This window comes from Manihot esculenta, chromosome 5 (assembly GCF_001659605.2).
Source record: "Manihot esculenta cultivar AM560-2 chromosome 5, M.esculenta_v8, whole genome shotgun sequence".
In the NCBI taxonomy this organism is placed as follows: Eukaryota; Viridiplantae; Streptophyta; class Magnoliopsida; order Malpighiales; family Euphorbiaceae; genus Manihot; species Manihot esculenta.
The window spans coordinates 3,639,878-3,660,577 of record NC_035165.2 but is presented as its reverse complement, the minus strand read 5'-3'; the positions used below and the strand labels follow the sequence as shown (position 1 = coordinate 3,660,577).

The 20,700-nt window shown below is 37.5% G+C and overlaps 1 protein-coding gene and 1 non-coding gene across 2 annotated transcripts; both read left to right on the top strand.

Annotated features, from left to right (window-relative positions):
- Positions 1-599: 599 nt before the first annotated feature.
- Positions 600-672, top strand: TRNAE-CUC. The gene has a single exon. It is a non-coding gene; the product is annotated as a tRNA-Glu (tRNA).
- A 150-nt stretch (positions 673-822) lies between these two features.
- On the top strand, positions 823-17,001 carry LOC110615093 (brefeldin A-inhibited guanine nucleotide-exchange protein 2). The gene is made up of 11 exons (XM_021756799.2): positions 823-2,494; positions 9,950-10,267; positions 10,762-11,101; positions 11,193-11,615; positions 11,704-11,993; positions 12,318-12,591; positions 13,474-13,979; positions 14,095-14,416; positions 14,554-14,929; positions 15,137-15,819; positions 16,118-17,001. The coding sequence occupies exons 1-11, from the start codon at positions 1,317-1,319 to the stop codon at positions 16,733-16,735; spliced, it is 5,328 nt and encodes a 1,775-aa protein (XP_021612491.1). The 5' UTR covers positions 823-1,316; the 3' UTR covers positions 16,736-17,001.
- The last annotated feature ends 3,699 nt before the right edge of the window (positions 17,002-20,700 follow it).

Sequence of the window (20,700 nt, the reverse complement as noted above, 5' to 3'; positions counted from 1 at the left end):
GTTCCGGTGCTATTTGCTAATCAAATTCTGCTAATAATTTATTCCAACGGTTACATGCAGAATACACCAAATTGGTAATTAACCAGAATCTTGAGCTGTAGGAGGCCAAAAATAGAAACGCGAATGAAAAAAACAGGGGTTTTTGATTGAAATTGGAAAATGAATACCTGAAGGTAAAGATGATTATCCATCTTGTTCAATTGTTTAAGAAAAGCAAGCGATTCAGTTGGTCTAAGCTTCATAAATCTCATCCAAGCACCCAACAGATCTTATACAACGGCATTCTGCATTAGAAAATTATGAGTGCCCTACAACGAATGGTCACCTTCGGTGGAGTTCAGATATAACTTTGACTCATTAGGGCCAATCTCAGCCCAGTTACACCTGGTTTCCCTTCTTTGAGTCTACCCTCCTCTTATAAACTGAGAGCAGCTAATACAGGTTACATATGGGACTTGCAGAAACATAAGTTCACAGATTTTTGACAAGCTCACAAGGGACTGACGTACTTGGGTTTTGGAGCGGGCAAGTCGGGAAGTACAAAGGAAGAAGATTAATTCATGACGATCAAAATTAATTGGGTACAAACCTGACAGCATTCCGTTGTAGTCTAGTTGGTTAGGATATTCGGCTCTCACCCGAAAGACCCGGGTTCGATTCCCGGCAACGGAATCATTTTTTGACATTCTAATTTCACTCCTTTGCAATACGCTGCCGTTGTCTTCAAACACCTGAGAATTGAATGAACTGAATCATAATTAAATACACTATAATTTTGGAACTAGAGTATAACAAATACCAATTTCTTTCAGTAGCTTAATTTTTTGCATGTAAATAAACGCAAAATAACAACAAATTTGATGGCAAGTCCAGACTCTACTGAATACTGGCACCCAACCCGCCAACACAGGATCCTCATGCCTCAGGTCTCCAAAGGAGGAGCAGCAGCTGCGAGCGCCGTCTCTTCTGAAAAGTATAAAACCAAGACTTAAACTCCCCGATCTACCCTAACTCACATCTCGTAATTACCATTTGAGAATCTTAATCGCCAAAAGGAATTAAGGTTGTTTCTGTCACCTAGCTTTCAAAACTTGGAATTTCATGAAGAGATCAAAACGCGATTCGCGATCTAAATTATCAAATCCTTCTTCTCTGTCCATTAGCTCACTCTCTACCACTCCCTTCCTCCCTCTCTTTCTCATTTCACTCTTCCCATCTACGAACTCTGATGCGATCCAACGAGGTAGGCTTTAGCGTTCCTCTCCATTTTCAGATCTAACTGAGCTCCCGAGTCACGAGCTCTTCCTGACTCGGGAATGGCTTCTTCGGAAGCCGATTCCCGCTTAAGCCAGCTCTTAGCCCCAGCCCTAGAGAAGATCATAAAAAACGCGTCGTGGCGGAAACACTCTAAACTTGCTCATGAATGCAAATCCGTACTCGAGAGAATCACTTCTCCACAGAAGAAGCCATCTGCGGTTGATTCTGAACCGGAATCCTCGATCCCTGGCCCGCTTCACGATGGTGGCCCCGTTGAGTACTCCCTCGCGGAGTCTGAATCCATACTTAGTCCTCTGATTAACGCATGTGGCACCGGCTTCCTCAAGATAGTTGATCCAGCCGTTGACTGCATCCAGAAATTAATCGCCCATGGTTACTTGCGCGGTGAGGCGGACCCCAGCGGTGGCACCGAGGCGCAACTATTGTCGAAGCTAATTGAATCCGTTTGTAAATGTTATGATATTGGCGACGATGCAATTGAGCTCTCGGTTCTTAAGACGCTTCTATCGGCGGTTACATCGATTTCGTTGAGGATACACGGTGATTGCTTATTGCTGATAGTGAGGACTTGTTATGATATCTATCTAGGGAGCAAAATTGTAGTAAATCAGACTACGGCAAAAGCGTCGTTAATTCAAATGTTGGTGATTGTGTTTTGGAGAATGGAGGCAGACTCATCAACTGTACCGATTCAACCAATCGTTGTTGCTGAATTGATGGAACCGGTTGAGAAATCCGATGCAGATGGATCAATGACAATGTTTGTGCAGGGATTCATCACCAAAATTATGCAAGATATTGATGGAGTTTTGAATTCTGGACCGCCAAGTAAGGTTTCATTGGGAGCACACGACGGGGCATTTGAGACTACCACGGTTGAGACCACTAACCCTGCGGATTTGCTGGATTCGACAGATAAGGACATGTTAGATGCCAAGTATTGGGAGATTAGCATGTATAAGACGGCGTTGGAGGGGAGGAAAGGGGAATTGGGTGATGGAGAAGTGGAAAGGGACGAGGGCTTAGAGGTTCAAATTGGGAATAAGCTGCGGAGAGATGCGTTTTTGGTCTTTAGAGCTCTTTGTAAGTTGTCAATGAAAACACCTCCTAAAGAGGCCTTAGCTGATCCTCAGTTGATGAGAGGGAAGATAGTGGCCTTGGAGTTATTGAAGATCCTTTTGGAGAATGCCGGGGCTGTCTTTAGAACTAGTGACAGGTATCCATATTTGAAAATTTCAGTTCCTGTTTATCAGCTTACCAATTTTAGGTTTTGTGACTTCCATAATATATTGTTTGTAAATCAAATTTAAATTTATTTCTGTGAATAGATTATTTTATTTTGAATGATGTTGAGAGTTGAGACCAGAAAATACACAGCGGATTTGGTTCATCTAGCAAAGATGTACGTGTGAAGTTATGCCTAATAGATAAAATTTGCCGTTGCCAAAAGTTTAAGGGTTTTTTTATCTCAACCTACATGTTAGCTACTTAAGAGTTAAAAATTTCTGTTTGATTTTGGAGTTAGGAGTTCTGAGCTTTTTGTCTAGTCAAGGTAAAAAAAAAAAAAGAAATATACCCATATCAGGGATTGCAAAAAAATTTAAGATGCAGTAGACTTGACTTTTTTTGATAAAAATTAAAATAACTCTTACCAGATTTCAAATATGCGGTGTATATATATATTTATATTAGTACACCCTTGCTGTATTTTAGGAACGTGGTAAGGATGTAACATATATAAAATTTTATACAAGGGAAAATTTACTAATTAGTCCCTCTGGTAGTTTTAGCCATAGTTTTAGCCCGTTAAGTATTTACTATTTAGTCCTATAGTATAGGAAAACTTATTAACAGTTGGTATCTTAATTTTAAAAAATATATTAAAATGTTGTTGAGATTTTAAAAAAAGTTTGTTATATAGCGACATTTTAGATTTTTCTCCAATAATTAACCATTAAGATCTTAGGACGCTAGACCAATTATTGAGTTTTTTCATAATACAGTGACTAAATAATAAATTTTCTTTTGTGTATATAAATGTTACTGCATTTCTGAAATTTGGTAAGGATTAATTTATTATTATTTTTTTTAAAAAAGTTAAGTGTACTGCACTTTATAGATGTTGTATGCTGTAAAATCTACTTTTGGCCTGGTTTGGGAATTTTTACTTTCCAAATCCTGATATGGGTATATATATATATTTTTTATTTTGCCTTGAATAGGCAAAAATCCCCGGAGTTGTTTATACGTTTGCTCTTCAAGATGGAAAATTATAATGGATGAAAAAGATAACTTGGGGAGTTAACATTGCATATAATAGTCTGCCAGAAGTAATATGTAGCCACTTATGCTTTTTGTCCGAATAAGTTTATCTTTGGCTGTGCTTGGGTTTCTCCTTTTAATGTTTCTCATTTTAAGATGAGTGTGCTAGAGGCCTAGAGGGGAGCATGGGCATGGTAACTTGTTTTATGAATATTGCCTGTCAGTTGTATCATGTTCTATTAAAGATTGTAGAACACCTTTGAGACAAATTTTGGATGAATAAGAATCATGGAGTAATTTTGATAATTCTGAGATCTGAGGGCTTCTATGTGAATGTTAACAGGAGAGATGTGGGAGAGTATATGAGCTTCTCACGACCTCTACAAGCTCCTCTATATGAGTTTTCTGCAACCTGTTAACAGTTTGCTACATCACCTCTCTATGAGTTTGATGCTTGATCAAGTATCTACAGAACAACAACAGGGCTAGAGGCCCAAGTGGGTATCCCATCCTGGCATTCCAATGGTTAAGTTTGACGGGGTAGTAAATGAAATAGGGTATATGATAGCAACCAACAACAATTAAAAGTATACAAGAGATACAGTCATGGCTTGAGGAAGTTACAAGACTGACTTAGTCTTGGTCAATAAGCTGCTGCTATTTTTTCTCGGATTTTTAGGAATCTTTTTATTTCAGTTGTGATTTTTTATTTTGTTAGTGGGAGTATATTTTTCATTATTTTTAGGAGATTATTGTTAAACTTGCTGTATTTAAACAAACAGCTCATATTGAATAAGGATATCAGGAAATTAATCAAAAGTTTTGAGTACTTAAAACTCAAGGATTTCAGATTCTCCTCAAGTCTGTAAACATAGGCAGAAGAAAAAACACCCCTTCTTCTCCTTCATCTTCTAAACCTGACCCTTTGTTCCAAAGACCCATAACCAGATCCTACGCTAGGGACCGTATCATTTTGGTATCAGAGCCTGGCGTTATGGGGGATCCTAAGCCAACACTTGAGACAATGATGAAAATGTTCCTTGATGAACAGGCTGCCAATAAGGCACGCCAGGACGAATTAAACAACAAATTAGAAGCGCTTACCCTTGATTTGGCAAGTGTTAAGGAAGCTACTACTTCCACTAGAAGTAGCGCACAGAGGCAAGCAATAACAGGCAAGGAACCAGCCAATTCCACTGGTTCTGAGGCTTCTTCTGGGAAAACCATTGTTCCTAAAGTCACGAAATTAGACTTTCCCAAGTACAATGGCCTTGAAGACCCGATTGGGTGGTTAAGTCGATGTGAGCATTTCTTTCGCCATCAACACACTCCGGAAGAGGAAAAGCTCGAATTAGCTTCTTATAACTTGATTGGCGTTGCACAACCTTGGTTTATGCAGTTCCTGGATGACTATCCTGATCCAACGTGGGCTGAGTTCAAAGATCAATGCAATCTAAGGTTTGGGCCTACAGTTCAGTCCAATAAGCTGGGTGAATTGGCCAAATTGAAGCAAACTGGGTCGGTGGCAGATTACCAAAACCGGTTTGAAATTCTTATTGCTAGGGCTGGAAGTTTAACTCGCATGCAAAAAATTTAGTTATATATCAGCGGGTTACAGGAGTACATCGCCGCGGAGGTCGAAATACATAACCCCACCGATTTGGCAACCGCTATGAGCATGTCCCGTTTATATGAGAAGAGGCAATCTGCTTTGAAACCTGCATGGTCGTCCGATGCCCGCCGGAATTACACCCCAAATTCAGTACCTGCCAGGACGATTAAACGGTTGTCACGGACAGAAATGGAGGAACGCCGACAAAAGGGACTCTGCTTCAATTGCGAGGAACCTTTTGTCCGGGGCCATCAGTGTAAAAGGCTTTTCTGGTTGGATTTGATGGAGGACGACGATGACATGGAACTTAGCACCGATTCGCCACCGGGTTCAGCCCCTGCAATTTCTCTCAATGCTATCACAGGAATTGGTGCCCCACAATCTATGAGGTTGGAGGTCAGTTGGAATGGTCAGAAAATCCTAATTCTGATCGATTCGGGAAGCACTCATAGTTTTATTTCTTGGAACAGTTACAGAGCCCAGGTACCTGTCAAAATGTTCCTCTTACACTGGGGAACTACTCCTTCAATATTGATTTATTAATTCTGCCCTTAACTGGATTTGATGTGGTTCTTGGAGTTAATTGGCTCAAGACTCTGGGACCTATTTTATGGGACTTTTCGCACATGACAATGTTATTTTTTAAACACCATCATAAGTTTCAGTTACAGGGAATTCAGCCTTCTCCAAGCACATTAGCTTTCATCCAACTTGATCAAGATGAGCACTTGCTTCGGTTACTGGCAGAATACTCATCTCTTTTTGATGAACCCACCACACTGCCTCCATGTCGGTATTGCGACCATCGCATTATCTTGGAACCAAATACTAAGCCAATTGTGGTGCGTCCATATCGTTATCCTCATATCCAAAAAGAAGAGATTGAGAAGCAGTGTTCGGCCATGTTACAGCAGGGCATCATTCGTCCAAGTCGATCACCGTTTTCTTCCCCGGTTATTTTGGTTCCCAAGGCTGATGGGTCATGGCGTCTTTGTGTGGATTACCGGGCATTGAACTCCAAGACTATCAAAGACAAATTTTCAATACCGGTGATTGATGAATTATTGGAGGAATTAGGGGGAGCTAAGTTCTTCACGAAGCTTGATCTAAGATCTGGTTATTTTCAAGTTCGAATGTTTCCCATGGATATTACTAAAACAACTTTCCGCACACACCATGGACATTTTGAATTTCTAGTGATGCCATTCGGCCTCACCAATGCTCCCTTCACTTTTCAAGCTCTTATGAATGAGGTATTTGGGCCATATCTACGGAAATTCATTTTAGTATTTTTTGACGATATCTTGGTTTTCAGCAGGACCTGGGAGGAGCACCTCCAACACTTACAAATTGTTTTCCAGCTCCTTGCTCAACATCAGCTATTCCTTAAAAAATCCAAGTGTTCTTTTGCTCATATACAGGTAGCATATTTGGGACATGTCATCTCTGCTACAGGGGTTCAAGCTGATCGTTCAAAAATTTCAGCTATGCTAGATTGGCCTCAACCTTCCTCTATTCGGGGTCTTCGTGGGTTCCTTGGCCTTACAGGGTACTATCGGAAATTTGTTCCTCTCTATGGAATCATAGCAGCCCCTTTAACAGCTTTGCTCAAGAAAAATTCCTTTCAATGGACTGAAAACTCTCGAACAGCCTTTGAAGCACTGAAGCAAGCTATGGCAACAACTCCAGTACTTGTCTTGCCTGATTTTTCTCAACCTTTCACGGTAGAATGTGATGCATCTGATGCGGGCATTGGGGCTGTCCTCCTCCAAAACAACAGGCCAGTGGCATATTTCAGTCGACCAATGCCACTCAGACACAAGAATTTGCCTGCTTATGAGAAGGAATTAATTGGTCTTGTGAAGGCAGTCAAACAATGGAAGACTTATCTTTGGGGGTGCAAATTTGTTGTTCGGACTGATCACTACAGCTTGAAATACCTGTTGGAGCAAAAGGTACTTTCTCCCTTCCAACAGCGCCGCTGGTTTAGCAAACTAATGGGTTTTTCCTTTTCAGTGGAGTACAAAGCTGGCAAAAATAATACAGTGGCGGATTCACTCTCTTGTTGCCATGAAAATGTTACGGCTCTTATGGCAATTTCAGTTCCTCATCTGAATTTATTTGACGAAATCCGTCAAGAGCAATTGCAGAATTCTGAAATTCAGCACTTGATCACTAATGTTAATAATGGAACTGCAGCATTACCATGGAGTTTTAAGCAGGGACTTTTGCTCTACAAAGGCCGCGCTTTTTTGCCCAGCTCTTCCTCTTCAATTCAGGCTGTGCTGTCTGCTGTACATAATCAAGGCCATGAAGGTTATCAGAAAACTTTGTATCGCATCACTAGAGATTTCCATTGGGTGGGCATTAAAAAAGATGTTAAAGAATTTGTTCGTGCTTGCTCTGTTTGCCAGCGCCATAAATCCGACAATCTTCATCCTGCGGGTCTTATGCAACCCTTGCCTATTCCAACTCAAATCTGGGCTGATGTCTCTTTAGATTTTATTGAAGGTTTGCCTACATCTAGGGGCAAAAACGTTTTATTAGTGGTGGTGGATAGATTTTCTAAACAGGCCCATTTTTTTGCCTCTATCACATCCTTACACAGCGGTGAGTGTTGCCCGACTCTTCTTTGATTGCATTTTTAAATTGCATGGGCTTCCAGAAAGTATAGTCAGTGATCGTGATGTGCTTTTTACAAGTGCTTTTTGGACCGAGTTATTTACCTTGTGCGGCACTAAACTATCCTTTAGTTCGGCTTATCATCCCCAATCTGATGGCCAGACTGAGGTAGTTAATCGTACTATTGAATTGTATTTTCGCTGCTTTACAAGTGATCGTCCCACAAAATGGATGGATTGGTTAGCTTGGGCTGAATACTGCTATAATACCAGCTACCATTCTTCTTTGAAGGCTACCCCATTTGAAGTTGTTTATGGCAGGCCGCCCCCGCGTTTGCTTTCTTATTCTCCTGGAAGTTCCAGTTTGGATGACTTAGACGTTGCTCTACAGTCTCGTGATGATCTGCTTTCTTCTTTGCGCACTAACTTGTTAGGTGCCCAGCAGAAAATGAAGTTCTGCTATGACGCTCGGCATCGTGATGTTCAGTACAAGGAAGGAGACAAGGTTTTGCTTAAACTTCAGCCTTATCGTCAAAAATCACTTGCTGCTAGACGTCATCAGAAGCTTCTTCCCAAATATTCTGGTCCGTATACTGTTCTCCAGCGCATCGGTCCGGTGGCATACAAATTAGACCTACCTTCCGATACTCAAGTGCATCCAGTCTTTCATGTTTCGAAGCTCAAACCATTCCATACCAGTATTCCTGGTAACTTTGCTACTTCAGTTCCAGCCACTGTGCTTGAGGACAAGCACGTAAAAATGGGGGGGAGTAATGATAGCAACCAACAACAATTAAAAGTATACAAGAGATAGTCTTGGTCAATAAGCTGCTGCTATTTTTTCTCGGATTTTTAGGAATCTTTTTATTTCAGTTGTGATTTTTTATTTTGTTAGTGGGAGTATATTTTTCATTATTTTTAGGAGATTATTGTTAAACTTGCTGTATTTAAACAAACAGCTCATATTGAATAAGGATATCAGGAAATTAATCAAAAGTTTTGAGTACTTAAAACTCAAGGATTTCAGATTCTCCTTAAGTCTGTAAACATAGGCAGAAGAAAAAACACCCCTTCTTCTCCTTCATCTTCTAAACCTGACCCTTTGTTCCAAAGACCCATAACCAGATCCTACGCTAGGGACCGTATCAGTATAGCAAATGCTAAGAAATAAATGAATTGGGGATTAATGAGAGTCAGAAATGGTAGAAGAATGAATTTCCTCACTTTGCATTTTCCTGGGAATATATAGGTTCCTTTAACCAATATGATTGCTCCATGGTGGCTCAGTGCAAGTTGGTGGGTGACGGATGGCTCAGTTTCTGATTGATGTCTAATTAACTTGACCCCTGCAGTTATGTCAGGATTCTCGATCTTATGAAGTTGGCAGTTAAGGGGAAACCCATTTTATGACGAACTAGTTTGTGGGCCTACCTGGTTCCAGTACATTGAAATGAATGCCATCACTGTTCAGACTCCCGATGGCTAGGGATGACTTGCTGAGCAAGGAGTTCACTGGTAGGTGTTAGAGTTAAACAGAAGGAGATTATAAATTTTTTTGGTTTGGGATTGTTTGCTAAAGCCTGATGTTTATTGCAGTCATTGTCGACTGCTTGTGATTTGGTGGCATGTTTCCATGAAGAACTCTACTCTTGAATAAAAATTTTCTTATACGAGAAAGTGCTTGTGGAGTGAGGTTGTTGCTGATAGATAGTTAATTGAATTGATTATGTGATGCTGTGAGGCATGCTTATGTAACCGAAGATAGCTTATTGACTTGTGATCGTCTTCCACTTCTTGATTTAATTCCAGTAGCGAGTTGTCAAAGTTTAATGCTGGATTCAGAGAAAGAGTAAAGAATTTTCCCTCCTCTGTGGTGGATTGCTGGTTCTATAAGATCCATATCAATCCTCGCTTTTCTCTGCCTTCCTCTGTATCTTTAAATTTTTGTTGATTGATGCTTACATCATCCAAATCCCTTGAACGGATGTTGAATTGCTTTATTTTGATGTTAGTTTGGGCTCATCTTTTATGAGTAATCAGTATTTTAGTGATCTTAATTGCATTTTTTTTAAATTGCTTTTGTATTTTATGCATATCCATTTGATTATAAATTTCCAGTTTTTCTAGATTAAATTCCTAATATGTTGAAATATCTATATATATTTTGTTGAAACAGGTTCTTAGGTGCCATTAAGCAATACTTATGTTTATCACTGCTGAAGAATAGTGCTTCAAGTCTTATGGTGGTTTTCCAGCTTTCTTGCTCCATTTTCATTAGTCTGGTGTCAAGGTTTAGATCTGGACTGAAAGCAGAGATTGGGGTGTTTTTTCCTATGATTGTTCTTAGAGTCTTGGAAAATGTTGCTCAACCTAATTTTCAACAGAAGATGATAGTGCTTCGGTTTTTGGATAAGTTATGTGTTGATTCACAGATCTTGGTGGACATCTTCATTAACTATGATTGTGATGTTAATTCATCAAACATATTTGAGAGGTATATTCTGTTTATTTTTGTAGATTTCAGATTAGTAATAAAAATGATCAAGGGCATTGTCTTGATAGTAATTTTGTTTTGGGGAAAATTACCATTTAGTTCCTATGTTATAGGAAAACTCATTTATTAGTCTCTCAATTTCGAAAAATACATTAAAATGTCCCTGAGGTTTATTAAAAGTTAATTTTAGCCATTAAGTATCGCAAAAAAGTCTAAAATGCCCTCAATATAGAAGGATTAATTAGTAGATTTTTTATAAAACTGAGGACCAACTAGTAAGTTTTTTCAAATTACAGGGACTAAATAGTTAAATATTAATGGCTAAGATTAATGGAAGGATTAGTTAGTAGATTTTTTAAAATCTAGAGATATTTTAATGTATTTTTAAAATAGGGAATCAACTAATGAGTTTTCCCATAATATAGAGACTAAATAGTAAATTCCCCTCTTCTTAATTTTGCTGTCATTTTTTTTTGTTATCTTGATTCTTTCAGAATGGTCAATGGACTCCTTAAAACGGCTCAAGGTGTCCCCCCTGGTACAACCACTACACTTTTGCCCCCACAGGAGGTGACCATGAAACTTGAAGCTATGAAGTGCTTAGTGGCCATTTTGAAATCAATGGGAGACTGGATGAACAAACAGTTAAGGATTCCAGATTTGCATTCTATCAACGAATTTGATGCTGCTGAGAATACTCCTGAATCTGTAACTCCTTCCATGGCAAATGGAGATGAATCAGTTGAGGGATCAGATTCTCATTCTGAAGCGTCCCCTGAAGCTTCTGATGTTTCAACTATTGAGCAACGTCGAGCTTACAAGCTGGAACTCCAGGTAAGAAATTAGGGAATCTTTGTTACCAAAGGTATTTTGTTTCTTTGCTATGCTTTACAGTCCATGGAATCTAATTTAAGATTTTTGGCAGGAAGGTATATCTATTTTTAATCGGAAACCTAAGAAAGGTGTTGAATTTCTTATCAATGCAAATAAAGTGGGCAATTCACCAGAGGAGATAGCAGCTTTTCTTAAAAATGCATCTGGGTTGAACAAGACTCTTATTGGTGATTATTTAGGAGAGAGGGAGGAGTTATCCCTCAAAGTAATGCATGCCTATGTGGATTCTTTTGATTTTCAAGGGATGGAGTTTGATGAGGCTATCAGAGTCTTCCTACAGGGCTTCAGGTTACCTGGTGAGGCTCAGAAGATTGATCGCATCATGGAGAAATTTGCTGAGCGTTACTGCAAATGTAATCCGAAGGTCTTTATTAGTGCTGACACAGGTTATGTCCTTGCTTACTCCGTGATCATGCTCAACACTGATGCTCACAATCCCATGGTGAAGAACAAGGTATGTTCAAATTTTTTTTAATAACATTTTCTGCTTATTCATATAGCATAATTGACTTGTTCTTCTCATCCTTTCCTAAAAAATGCAGATGTCTGCTGATGATTTTATAAGAAATAACCGTGGCATTGATAATGGAAAAGATCTACCTGAGGAGTACTTGAGGTCATTATTTGAACGCATTTCAAGAAATGAGATCAAAATGAAAGAAGATGATTTGGCTCTGCAACAAAAACAGTATATGAACTCAAACAGAATTTTAGGCTTGGACAGTATCCTTAACATTGTGATCCGTAAACGGGGTGAAGATAAGATGGAAACCAGCGATGATCTTATCAGGCACATGCAAGAACAATTTAAGGAAAAAGCTCGTAAATCTGAGTAAGAAGAACTGGATTTCTTGTGCTTGAAATCTCTATTGGTTTTATCTGAATCTTTTTGTTTAGCACTTTTTAACTGAACCTGTTCCAATGATAATCATCTTAAACAGTTTCTAGTGGCCTCCCCAATATGTATGCAGGGCCTTTTTTATCTTTGAGCCAAAGGGTTAGTGTTTATTGATCTATAAAAGGTTGAATTCTGATTAGAGCATTGTGAACAACAATTTGCTGGAATTGTTCATACTTGTTTGAAGTGTGTCATTCTTATGATATGAAGGAATTATATTTAATTCTCATTGATTCATTCCAACCTTGTTTTTTGTAGATCAGTTTATTATGCAGCAACAGATGTAGTGATACTTCGGTTCATGATCGAGGTATGCTGGGCTCCTATGTTGGCTGCCTTCAGTGTGCCTCTTGACCAAAGTGATGATGAAGTGGTGATAGCTTTGTGTCTTGAAGGTTTCCATTATGCCATCCATGTTACTGCTGTAATGTCGATGAAGACTCATAGAGACGCTTTTGTTACTTCATTAGCAAAGTTTACTTCCCTCCACTCTCCTGCTGACATCAAGCAGAAAAACATTGATGCTATCAAGGTTGGTAATCACCTTGTAGATTACATGACAGGTCATGATAAAGTAGAAGATTGTATTATTTAGTGATTGTAATTTCTCTTGGTTTAGGATTTCAGAGATTCTGTTGCCGTAAAATGTTATGTGGGATTACAAGGTTATTCTTGTCCACTATCTTTGATATTTCTATATCTGTAAGTGTTGCACTGCATTTGTTTAATTATTTGAGCTAAACGTTAACATTAACTACTTATGCCCCTAAAGAACCAAAGCAGGTTTACTTGGTTTTATTTTCTAAATCTTAAATGGTATACTGCGAACCTCATTTTCAGTTATCTAAATCATGGCATTTTTAGATTCATTTTATTGGTAATGTATTATTTGTATACCGTGATAGGTAAATAGTATCTCTACAGGTATACAGGTATGCTCATATTCAGAGTGAATGATTTAATGATGAGGAGAAAAGTATTTGGTATTCCTCATAGATAGAGGAGCTTAGTTGGACTCCTTTATCTACATGTTTTTGACAGTTGAAAGATATTTATGCATTGGAGTCAGAAAAATGCTTTATAGAGTGGAAGTAAGCCTGTTGAATGTCTTTTAAAAGGAGAATGAGTTATTAGTTAAGATTGATGAAAACAAAGTGAGAGAACTAATTAAAGGTAAGGTTTTAGATTACTAGTATGTTTAATTAACAAGTCTCTGTGTCTGTTTCTCAAGTGTTGTGGTGCATCCGTGTGTTATAGATAATTGCTTGTGTATAACTTTTGGTAATCTGTTTCAAGTGAAATGTGTAAGAGTAGTTACAATGCATATGCCGTGAACCTGTGACCTTATGTTTCCTGAAATCTATCCCAGCTACCCATTTACTTGTGGATCTAATATTATTTTTATTGTTTATAGGCAATAGTTGCAATTGCCGATGAGGATGGGAATTATTTGCAAGAAGCTTGGGAGCATATCTTAACATGTGTCTCACGCTTCGAGCATTTGCATCTATTGGGTGAGGGTGCTCCCCCAGATGCTACATTTTTTGCTTTTCCTCAGAATGAGTCAGACAAGGCGAAACAAACCAAGTCAACTGTCCTCCCTGTTTTGAAAAAGAAGGGACCTGGGAGGATGCAGTATGCAGCTGCTGCGGTGATGAGAGGTTCTTATGATAGTGCTGGTATTGGTGGCAATGCTTCTGGGGCGGTCACATCCGAACAGATGAACAATTTAGTGTCTAATTTAAACATGTTGGAACAAGTGGGAAGCTCTGAAATGAACCGTATTTTCACTCGGAGCCAAAAACTAAACAGTGAGGCGATAATTGATTTTGTCAAGGCTCTCTGCAAGGTCTCTATGGAGGAATTGCGATCTGCATCTGACCCACGAGTTTTTAGCCTCACAAAAATTGTTGAGATTGCGTATGAATCATCCTACTTGGTCTTTTTTTTCTCCTTCTAATGATTGACAGGCAATTATCTATCTCCGCTGTTGCTTCAATTATATAGTGAATTTGATTGAACCTTCTTATGGCAGGCATTATAATATGAATCGCATCAGGCTTGTATGGTCAAGCATCTGGCATGTGCTCTCTGATTTCTTTGTAAACATTGGCTGTTCTGAAAATCTCTCAATTGCAATTTTTGCAATGGATTCCTTACGCCAGTTATCAATGAAATTCTTAGAGCGAGAGGAGTTGGCTAATTACAATTTTCAGAATGAATTTATGAAGCCATTTGTCATTGTTATGCGCAAGAGCAGTGCCGTTGAGATCAGAGAATTGATAATCAGATGTGTCTCGCAAATGGTTTTATCTCGTGTCAACAATGTGAAATCAGGATGGAAGAGCATGTTCATGGTATGGAAAACCTGCTAATTTCTAACTTCCATTTGTAATCAGAATATAATAAGTACATAGTTATTAATCCGTAGATCTTAATTTTGATTTTGTTTTTGTAAGTCATTTACCAGTTATGGTTGTGAATGTTCTTTCAGGTATTCACTACAGCAGCCTATGATGACCACAAAAACATCGTACTGTTGGCTTTTGAAATAATGGAAAAGATTATCCGAGACTACTTCCCATACATCACTGAGACTGAAACAACTACCTTTACAGATTGTGTAAATTGCCTAATTGCATTCACCAATAGTCGATTCAACAAAGACATTAGCCTTAATGCTATAGCTTTTCTTCGGTTCTGTGCTACAAAGCTTGCAGAAGGAGATCTGGGAGCGAGGAATAAGGAGAAGGAAACCCCTGGGAAACCTTTCCCATCTTCAGCACAAGCTGGAAAAGTTCGAGAACATGAAAATGGAGAGATCACAGAGAAGGAAGATCATCTCTATTTCTGGTTCCCTTTGTTGGCAGGTAAGATAATTGCTCAAATTGTAGGTTGTCATGTCCCAAGCATTTGGCATTGTCTTCTGTTATGGAATTTACACAACCAATTTTCTTCTTGATTTCAGGAAGCACACACTTCAACTATTTTAAGTATTTACAATTTGTTTGTGCAGTTTATTAGAACTTAGCTTTGATCCTTGAACTATTTTAATTATTTACAATTTGTTTGTGCAGGTTTATCAGAACTTAGCTTTGATCCTAGACCTGAAATCAGGAAGAGTGCCTTGCAAGTGCTTTTTGATACTTTACGCAATCATGGCCACCTTTTTTCTCTACCTTTATGGGAACGAGTATTTGAGTCAGTACTGTTTCCAATATTTGACTATGTGAGGCATGCTATTGATCCTACTGGGGGTGACTCTCCTGGGCAGGAGATTGATAGTGATGCAGGTGAACTTGATCAGGATGCTTGGCTTTATGAGACATGCACGTTGGCTCTCCAACTGGTTGTAGATCTTTTTGTCAGATTCTACAACACAGTCAATCCACTTCTGAGGAAGGTGCTGATGCTTCTGGTTAGCTTTATTAGGCGTCCTCATCAAAGCCTGGCTGGCATTGGTATTGCAGCTTTTGTCCGCTTGATGAGCAATGCTGGTGATCTGTTTTCACAGGAGAAGTGGCTGGAAGTGGTATTGTCACTGAAAGAGGCAGCCAATGCAACGCTTCCTGATTTCTCTTACCTTGTTACTGGAGATTCCATGGTAAGAACCACCAAAGCATTAAATAGACAAAATAATGGAGAGTCTGCTGGATCTAGCATGCCTGATGATGATCAAGAGAGACTAATGACACGTCGTCTTTATGCTTCTATATCTGATGCAAAATGTAGAGCTGCTGTACAACTTCTATTGATCCAGGTATCTTCTTCTTCCCTTTTATTTTCTTTTTTAATGTATTTGCTATTTTATGCTTCTTCATAGCTTTCATTATTTTGATGCTGGATTATATTGTGAGTTGGCATTGGATTTTGAATGTACTCGTTTGGTTAAGTAATTTATAATTGAAATGGCTTCTGAATCAGACATTTCGTTGATCATCTTTCTTGAACCAAATTCTTAAAGCCATCCATACTATTTATATATTTATTTATTTTTATCTACTGAACTATTCATGGGAAATTGTTTGTTACAATACAAGTCTCATTTTATTTGGCAGGCGGTAATGGAAATATACAGCATGTATAGGCGTCATCTTTCAGCCAAAAATACTTTGGTCCTCTTTGATGCTTTGCATGATGTGGCTTCCCATGCTCACAAGATCAATACTAATACTGTCTTACGTTCAAGACTACAAGAGTTTGGTTCCATAACCCAAATGCAAGACCCTCCACTTCTACGCCTGGAAAACGAGTCTTATCAAATTTGTCTCACATTCTTGCAAAATCTCACACTCGATAGACCTCCAAGTTTTGATGAGGCTGAAGTGGAAGCTTATCTTGTCAACCTTTGCCAGGAGGTGATACAGTTTTACATTGAAACATCCTGCTCTGGACAGACATCTCAATCTCAATTGTCTTCCACTGCTCAACCCCAGTGGTTGATACCTATAGGCTCTGGTAAGCGGAGGGAATTGGCTGCACGTGCTCCTCTTATTGTTGCAACTCTCCATGCTATCTGTCGTCTGGGACATGCTTCATTTGAAAAGAACTTGAGTTATTTCTTTCCCCTTCTTTCAAGCTTGATAAGTTGTGAACACGGGTCAAATGAGGTCCAGGTAGCTCTCAGTGATATGCTCAGCGCATCTGTGGGTCCTGTTTTGCTTCGGTCATGTTGATGTTGGTGAAATCACTTTAGATTTTGTGTCGTGTCATACTTGATCCTTTTCCTAGTATAATTTTCTTCATATTCATTATATTTGTTATTATTTGTTATTGGAGATAGAGATCCATAGTGTAAGGAGAGTTGGTGACGGTTCTGTTTTGGCCTAGTGCTTCTGAACTTCCACGTAGTTTATTCGGAAGCTCCTTTGTTCAGAAATAGTTGCGGTTAGAAAATTTTTGTTGTATGCTAATGGAAAAAAAAAAAATCACCTTTAACGTATATAGTTTTTTTCTGTAAAAAAAAAAAAAAAATTAAATATCAACAAATAACTCTTATATGGTTGATACTCGAAGAACTGGTCATGTAAAATGATTAATAAAATTATATATTAATTTATTATATTAATAAAATAAATATAAAAGTATTAATGTATTATATAATATATATAATAATTATAAATATTTCAAAATAAATTTATTGGATAAAAAAATTTAAATGTTTATAATTTTTTATATTTATATTTTAATTTTAAAATTTTAAATAATAAAATTAATTTTAATTTTTTATTTTAATCAATATTAATTAATAAATTTTTAATTTACATATGATGCCATATAAAATTAATTTTTAAATTATTTGATAAAAAAATAAAATACATAATTTCTCCTTTCACATTTTTATTAAAAATTATTTTATCTGTTTCATTTTAATTTTATCCCGTTTACTGTGAAATAATACATTTTAATACATTTTAATTTTATCCTACTTATTGTGAAATAATTTAATCTGTATAATTAATATATGATATTCACACATTACTATAAATATTAAATTATTTAACAATTAAAAGTTGAAGTAGTGATATTTTGATTTTAGAGAAAGTAATTCTTTATGAACGGTGTTGGAGAATTTAGAAGATGTATTATGCATTTTAGATATAAAATATTAATTAAAACTTACTAGAATACAGTAGAAATATATGATCCAAAATATCACTCGTACACACTAACAGACCCCTTCAAGTTGGAGATGGGTTTAGATCAACCAGTTGCAACTTGAACAGGAAAGCACAATGGAGCAAAGATGAGAGAGACTTAGTAAAAATGTCTATAATTTGGTGTACAAAAGAAACATGAGCAGGTGAAATGAAGTCTTTCTGCAGCTCTTCACGCACCAAGTGGCAATCAATGTCGAGATATTTGGTGCGTTTGTGAAAAACATAATTATTAGCAACGTGTACAACAACTTGATTGTCACACTGCAAAGAAACAGAAAGATGCAACTTAATACGAAAATCTTCAAGGATATAAGAAATCCAAAGAAGCTCGCGAACAATAGCTCCCATGTTGCGATAGTTTGCTTTAGTAGAGGACTTAAAACCGGTTAGTTATTTCTTTGTTTTTCAACTAATGAGTGAATCACCCAAAAAAAAATATAGAAGTCCATTATAGATTTCTTGAAAAAAGAACAAGTAGCCCGATCTACAGCCCAATAATCTTTTAAATGAGAAACAAACGAGTGAGCAGGAAAAAATAAACATTGGGATAGACAAGACTTAATATATCTTAGCAAATGATAAGCAACATCCCAATGAGGATGTCTTAGAGTATACATAAACTAACTCAGATAATAAGTAACAAAACTAATATCAGGTCGAATAATGTTATATACAGTAACCTGCCAACCACGTTGGTATTTATCTGGGTCAAATAAGATCACCAGAGGAAAGCTCAAGATGTAAGACTTGAGACAAAGGGTGGAAACCCTCTTTGCATTAACCATACACTTTGCATTAACCATTCTAGTATCTTGTAGAACATCTAAAACAAACTTCCTTTGGCTTATTACAGTACCAGAAGAAGTCCTAACAATTTTCAAACTAAGAAAATATTTCAAAAAATCGGCCAATGGACAAATAGAGCAATAAGATTCTTATCATCAGACTTTGCAAATTCAGAAATATATGTCATTTTATGATAAGATATATGACCTAACCTAACATGCAAAACAAAGAAAAGAATTTGAGTAACAAAATTAGCAAAAAAAATTGGACTCTTTAGTAGACTTTGTAGAGATATTGGTATTTACAATGGACTTTATGAACAAAGTATTACAAGTAGATGCAACTAACTCTTGAATATTAAAATACAGAAACTTGTGTGATCAAGAATATAGAGACCATTAACTAGCTTTCCAATAGCTATCACAGAGTTATTCCTCTGGTTCTGGAAGAAACAACAGATTGAGTACAATTATAATTTTAATGTAGTATCATTGAGAAGTTTTGGCACAGAGAACAAATTTAAAGTGAAGTTAGAGATTAACAAAACATCTGGTAACTGTAATGTTTGATGTAAAACAATAGTGCCAGCATGAAAAACTTTTGTATTGAAATCATTAGGTAAGTGACTGTGATAGGCAATTTAACTGGAAAAATGGACGACATCAAATGTGCATATCGTGTAATGTGGTCAGATGCACCAGTGTCAATAATCCACATCTCATTTCTTTATATCACAGAATAACATATTTGAGTAAATGAATCAACACTATTATTAACTATAGATTGAGGTTGAGAGACATTACCGAAGTAATCAAAAGGATTGTATGTTGATGGATGAGTCGAGTGTGAGCTCACCGTGTTCACAGTAGCAACTGTCTTACCTTTGATGAGCTTGTTCATTTCTTACTGTAGCAACTCGAGTTTTGCAGTGACTTCATCATATTTACTTAGCTCAATGGTGAGTGAAGGAGTCTCATCTGCTAACGGTGTTTCTTTGATGTTGTGTCCCTGCGATTATGAAGCAAACAACAAATTTATGCTGAGACAGTTCTTGGTAAATATAGTTCTTGTGTCTGTAGGGTATTCGAAGTGATTCAAAGCCCTATGAGCTTGAAGTAACCTGATCTAGTGTGTCTGTCTCGGTTATAATAGTTGCAATGACCTCTATTTGAATTGTATCTTCAATTTTTCTTGCGATCTCCTTATGTCCTGACGGCCAGAGCCATTACCTCTGTTTGGCGAGAGAAATTGATATGAACTTTATATGACTCAACATGTCATACCATTGAGAATGCTTTATTCACCATTGGCAGCAGAGATCTGGCTTTGCACTTGATTGTAAGCTTCATTGAGTCCCATGAGGAACTGCATCAAATGACTTGTATTGTGTATTTCAATCCCCAATTTCTCAGATCCACAACTGCATGGAGGTATGGTCTCGATATTAGCCAACTCATCCCAAAATTGTTTTAGCTTACTGTAATATGTGGTCACCAACAAGCTTTCTTGCGAAATCGACACGATCTTGCATTTAATTTGATAGATCATCGGGCCAGTTACTCTCATCGTACCGTTCAACAACCAATTCATTCCAGAGTTCTATCACATTTGTGGCGTAGAAAAAACTGTCTACTAGATGCTTTGATATGGAGTTTAAGATCTAGGAAGTTACCATGAAGTTGCACCTTCTCCACTTTTCATAGTTATTAGATCCTTCCTCAGGACTGGTTGTTTTTCCTTCTACAAAGTTGAGTTTGTTCTTCGCTCCGAAAGCTTTTTCATCGCTCGGTTCCATCCTCTGTACTTAATTGTCGTTAGTTGAATGAAAATAAGAAGTATCGTCGAATTATTAGAGTTCTGCAAGACCAAAATGTCGTCGAGAACATTTTTATCGAGTCTTGTGTTGGAGTCGCTGAATTGCGTGATCTAGCTGAACTGGTCTCCTCTATAGCACATATCTTGAAGAAAATGAGAAACACTTTTGGTTTAGGGAGCGGTGCCTTTCTAGGGAATCTGCTGTGATGCCATCTTAATTTTAGAGAAAGTAATTCTTTATTAACTTGTATAGTACTAAAGAATTTAGAAGATGTATTATACATCTAAGTACATCATATTTATAGATATAAGATACTAACTAGAATCTACTAGAATACAATAGAAATACATAATCCAAAATATGATCTATAAACACTAAC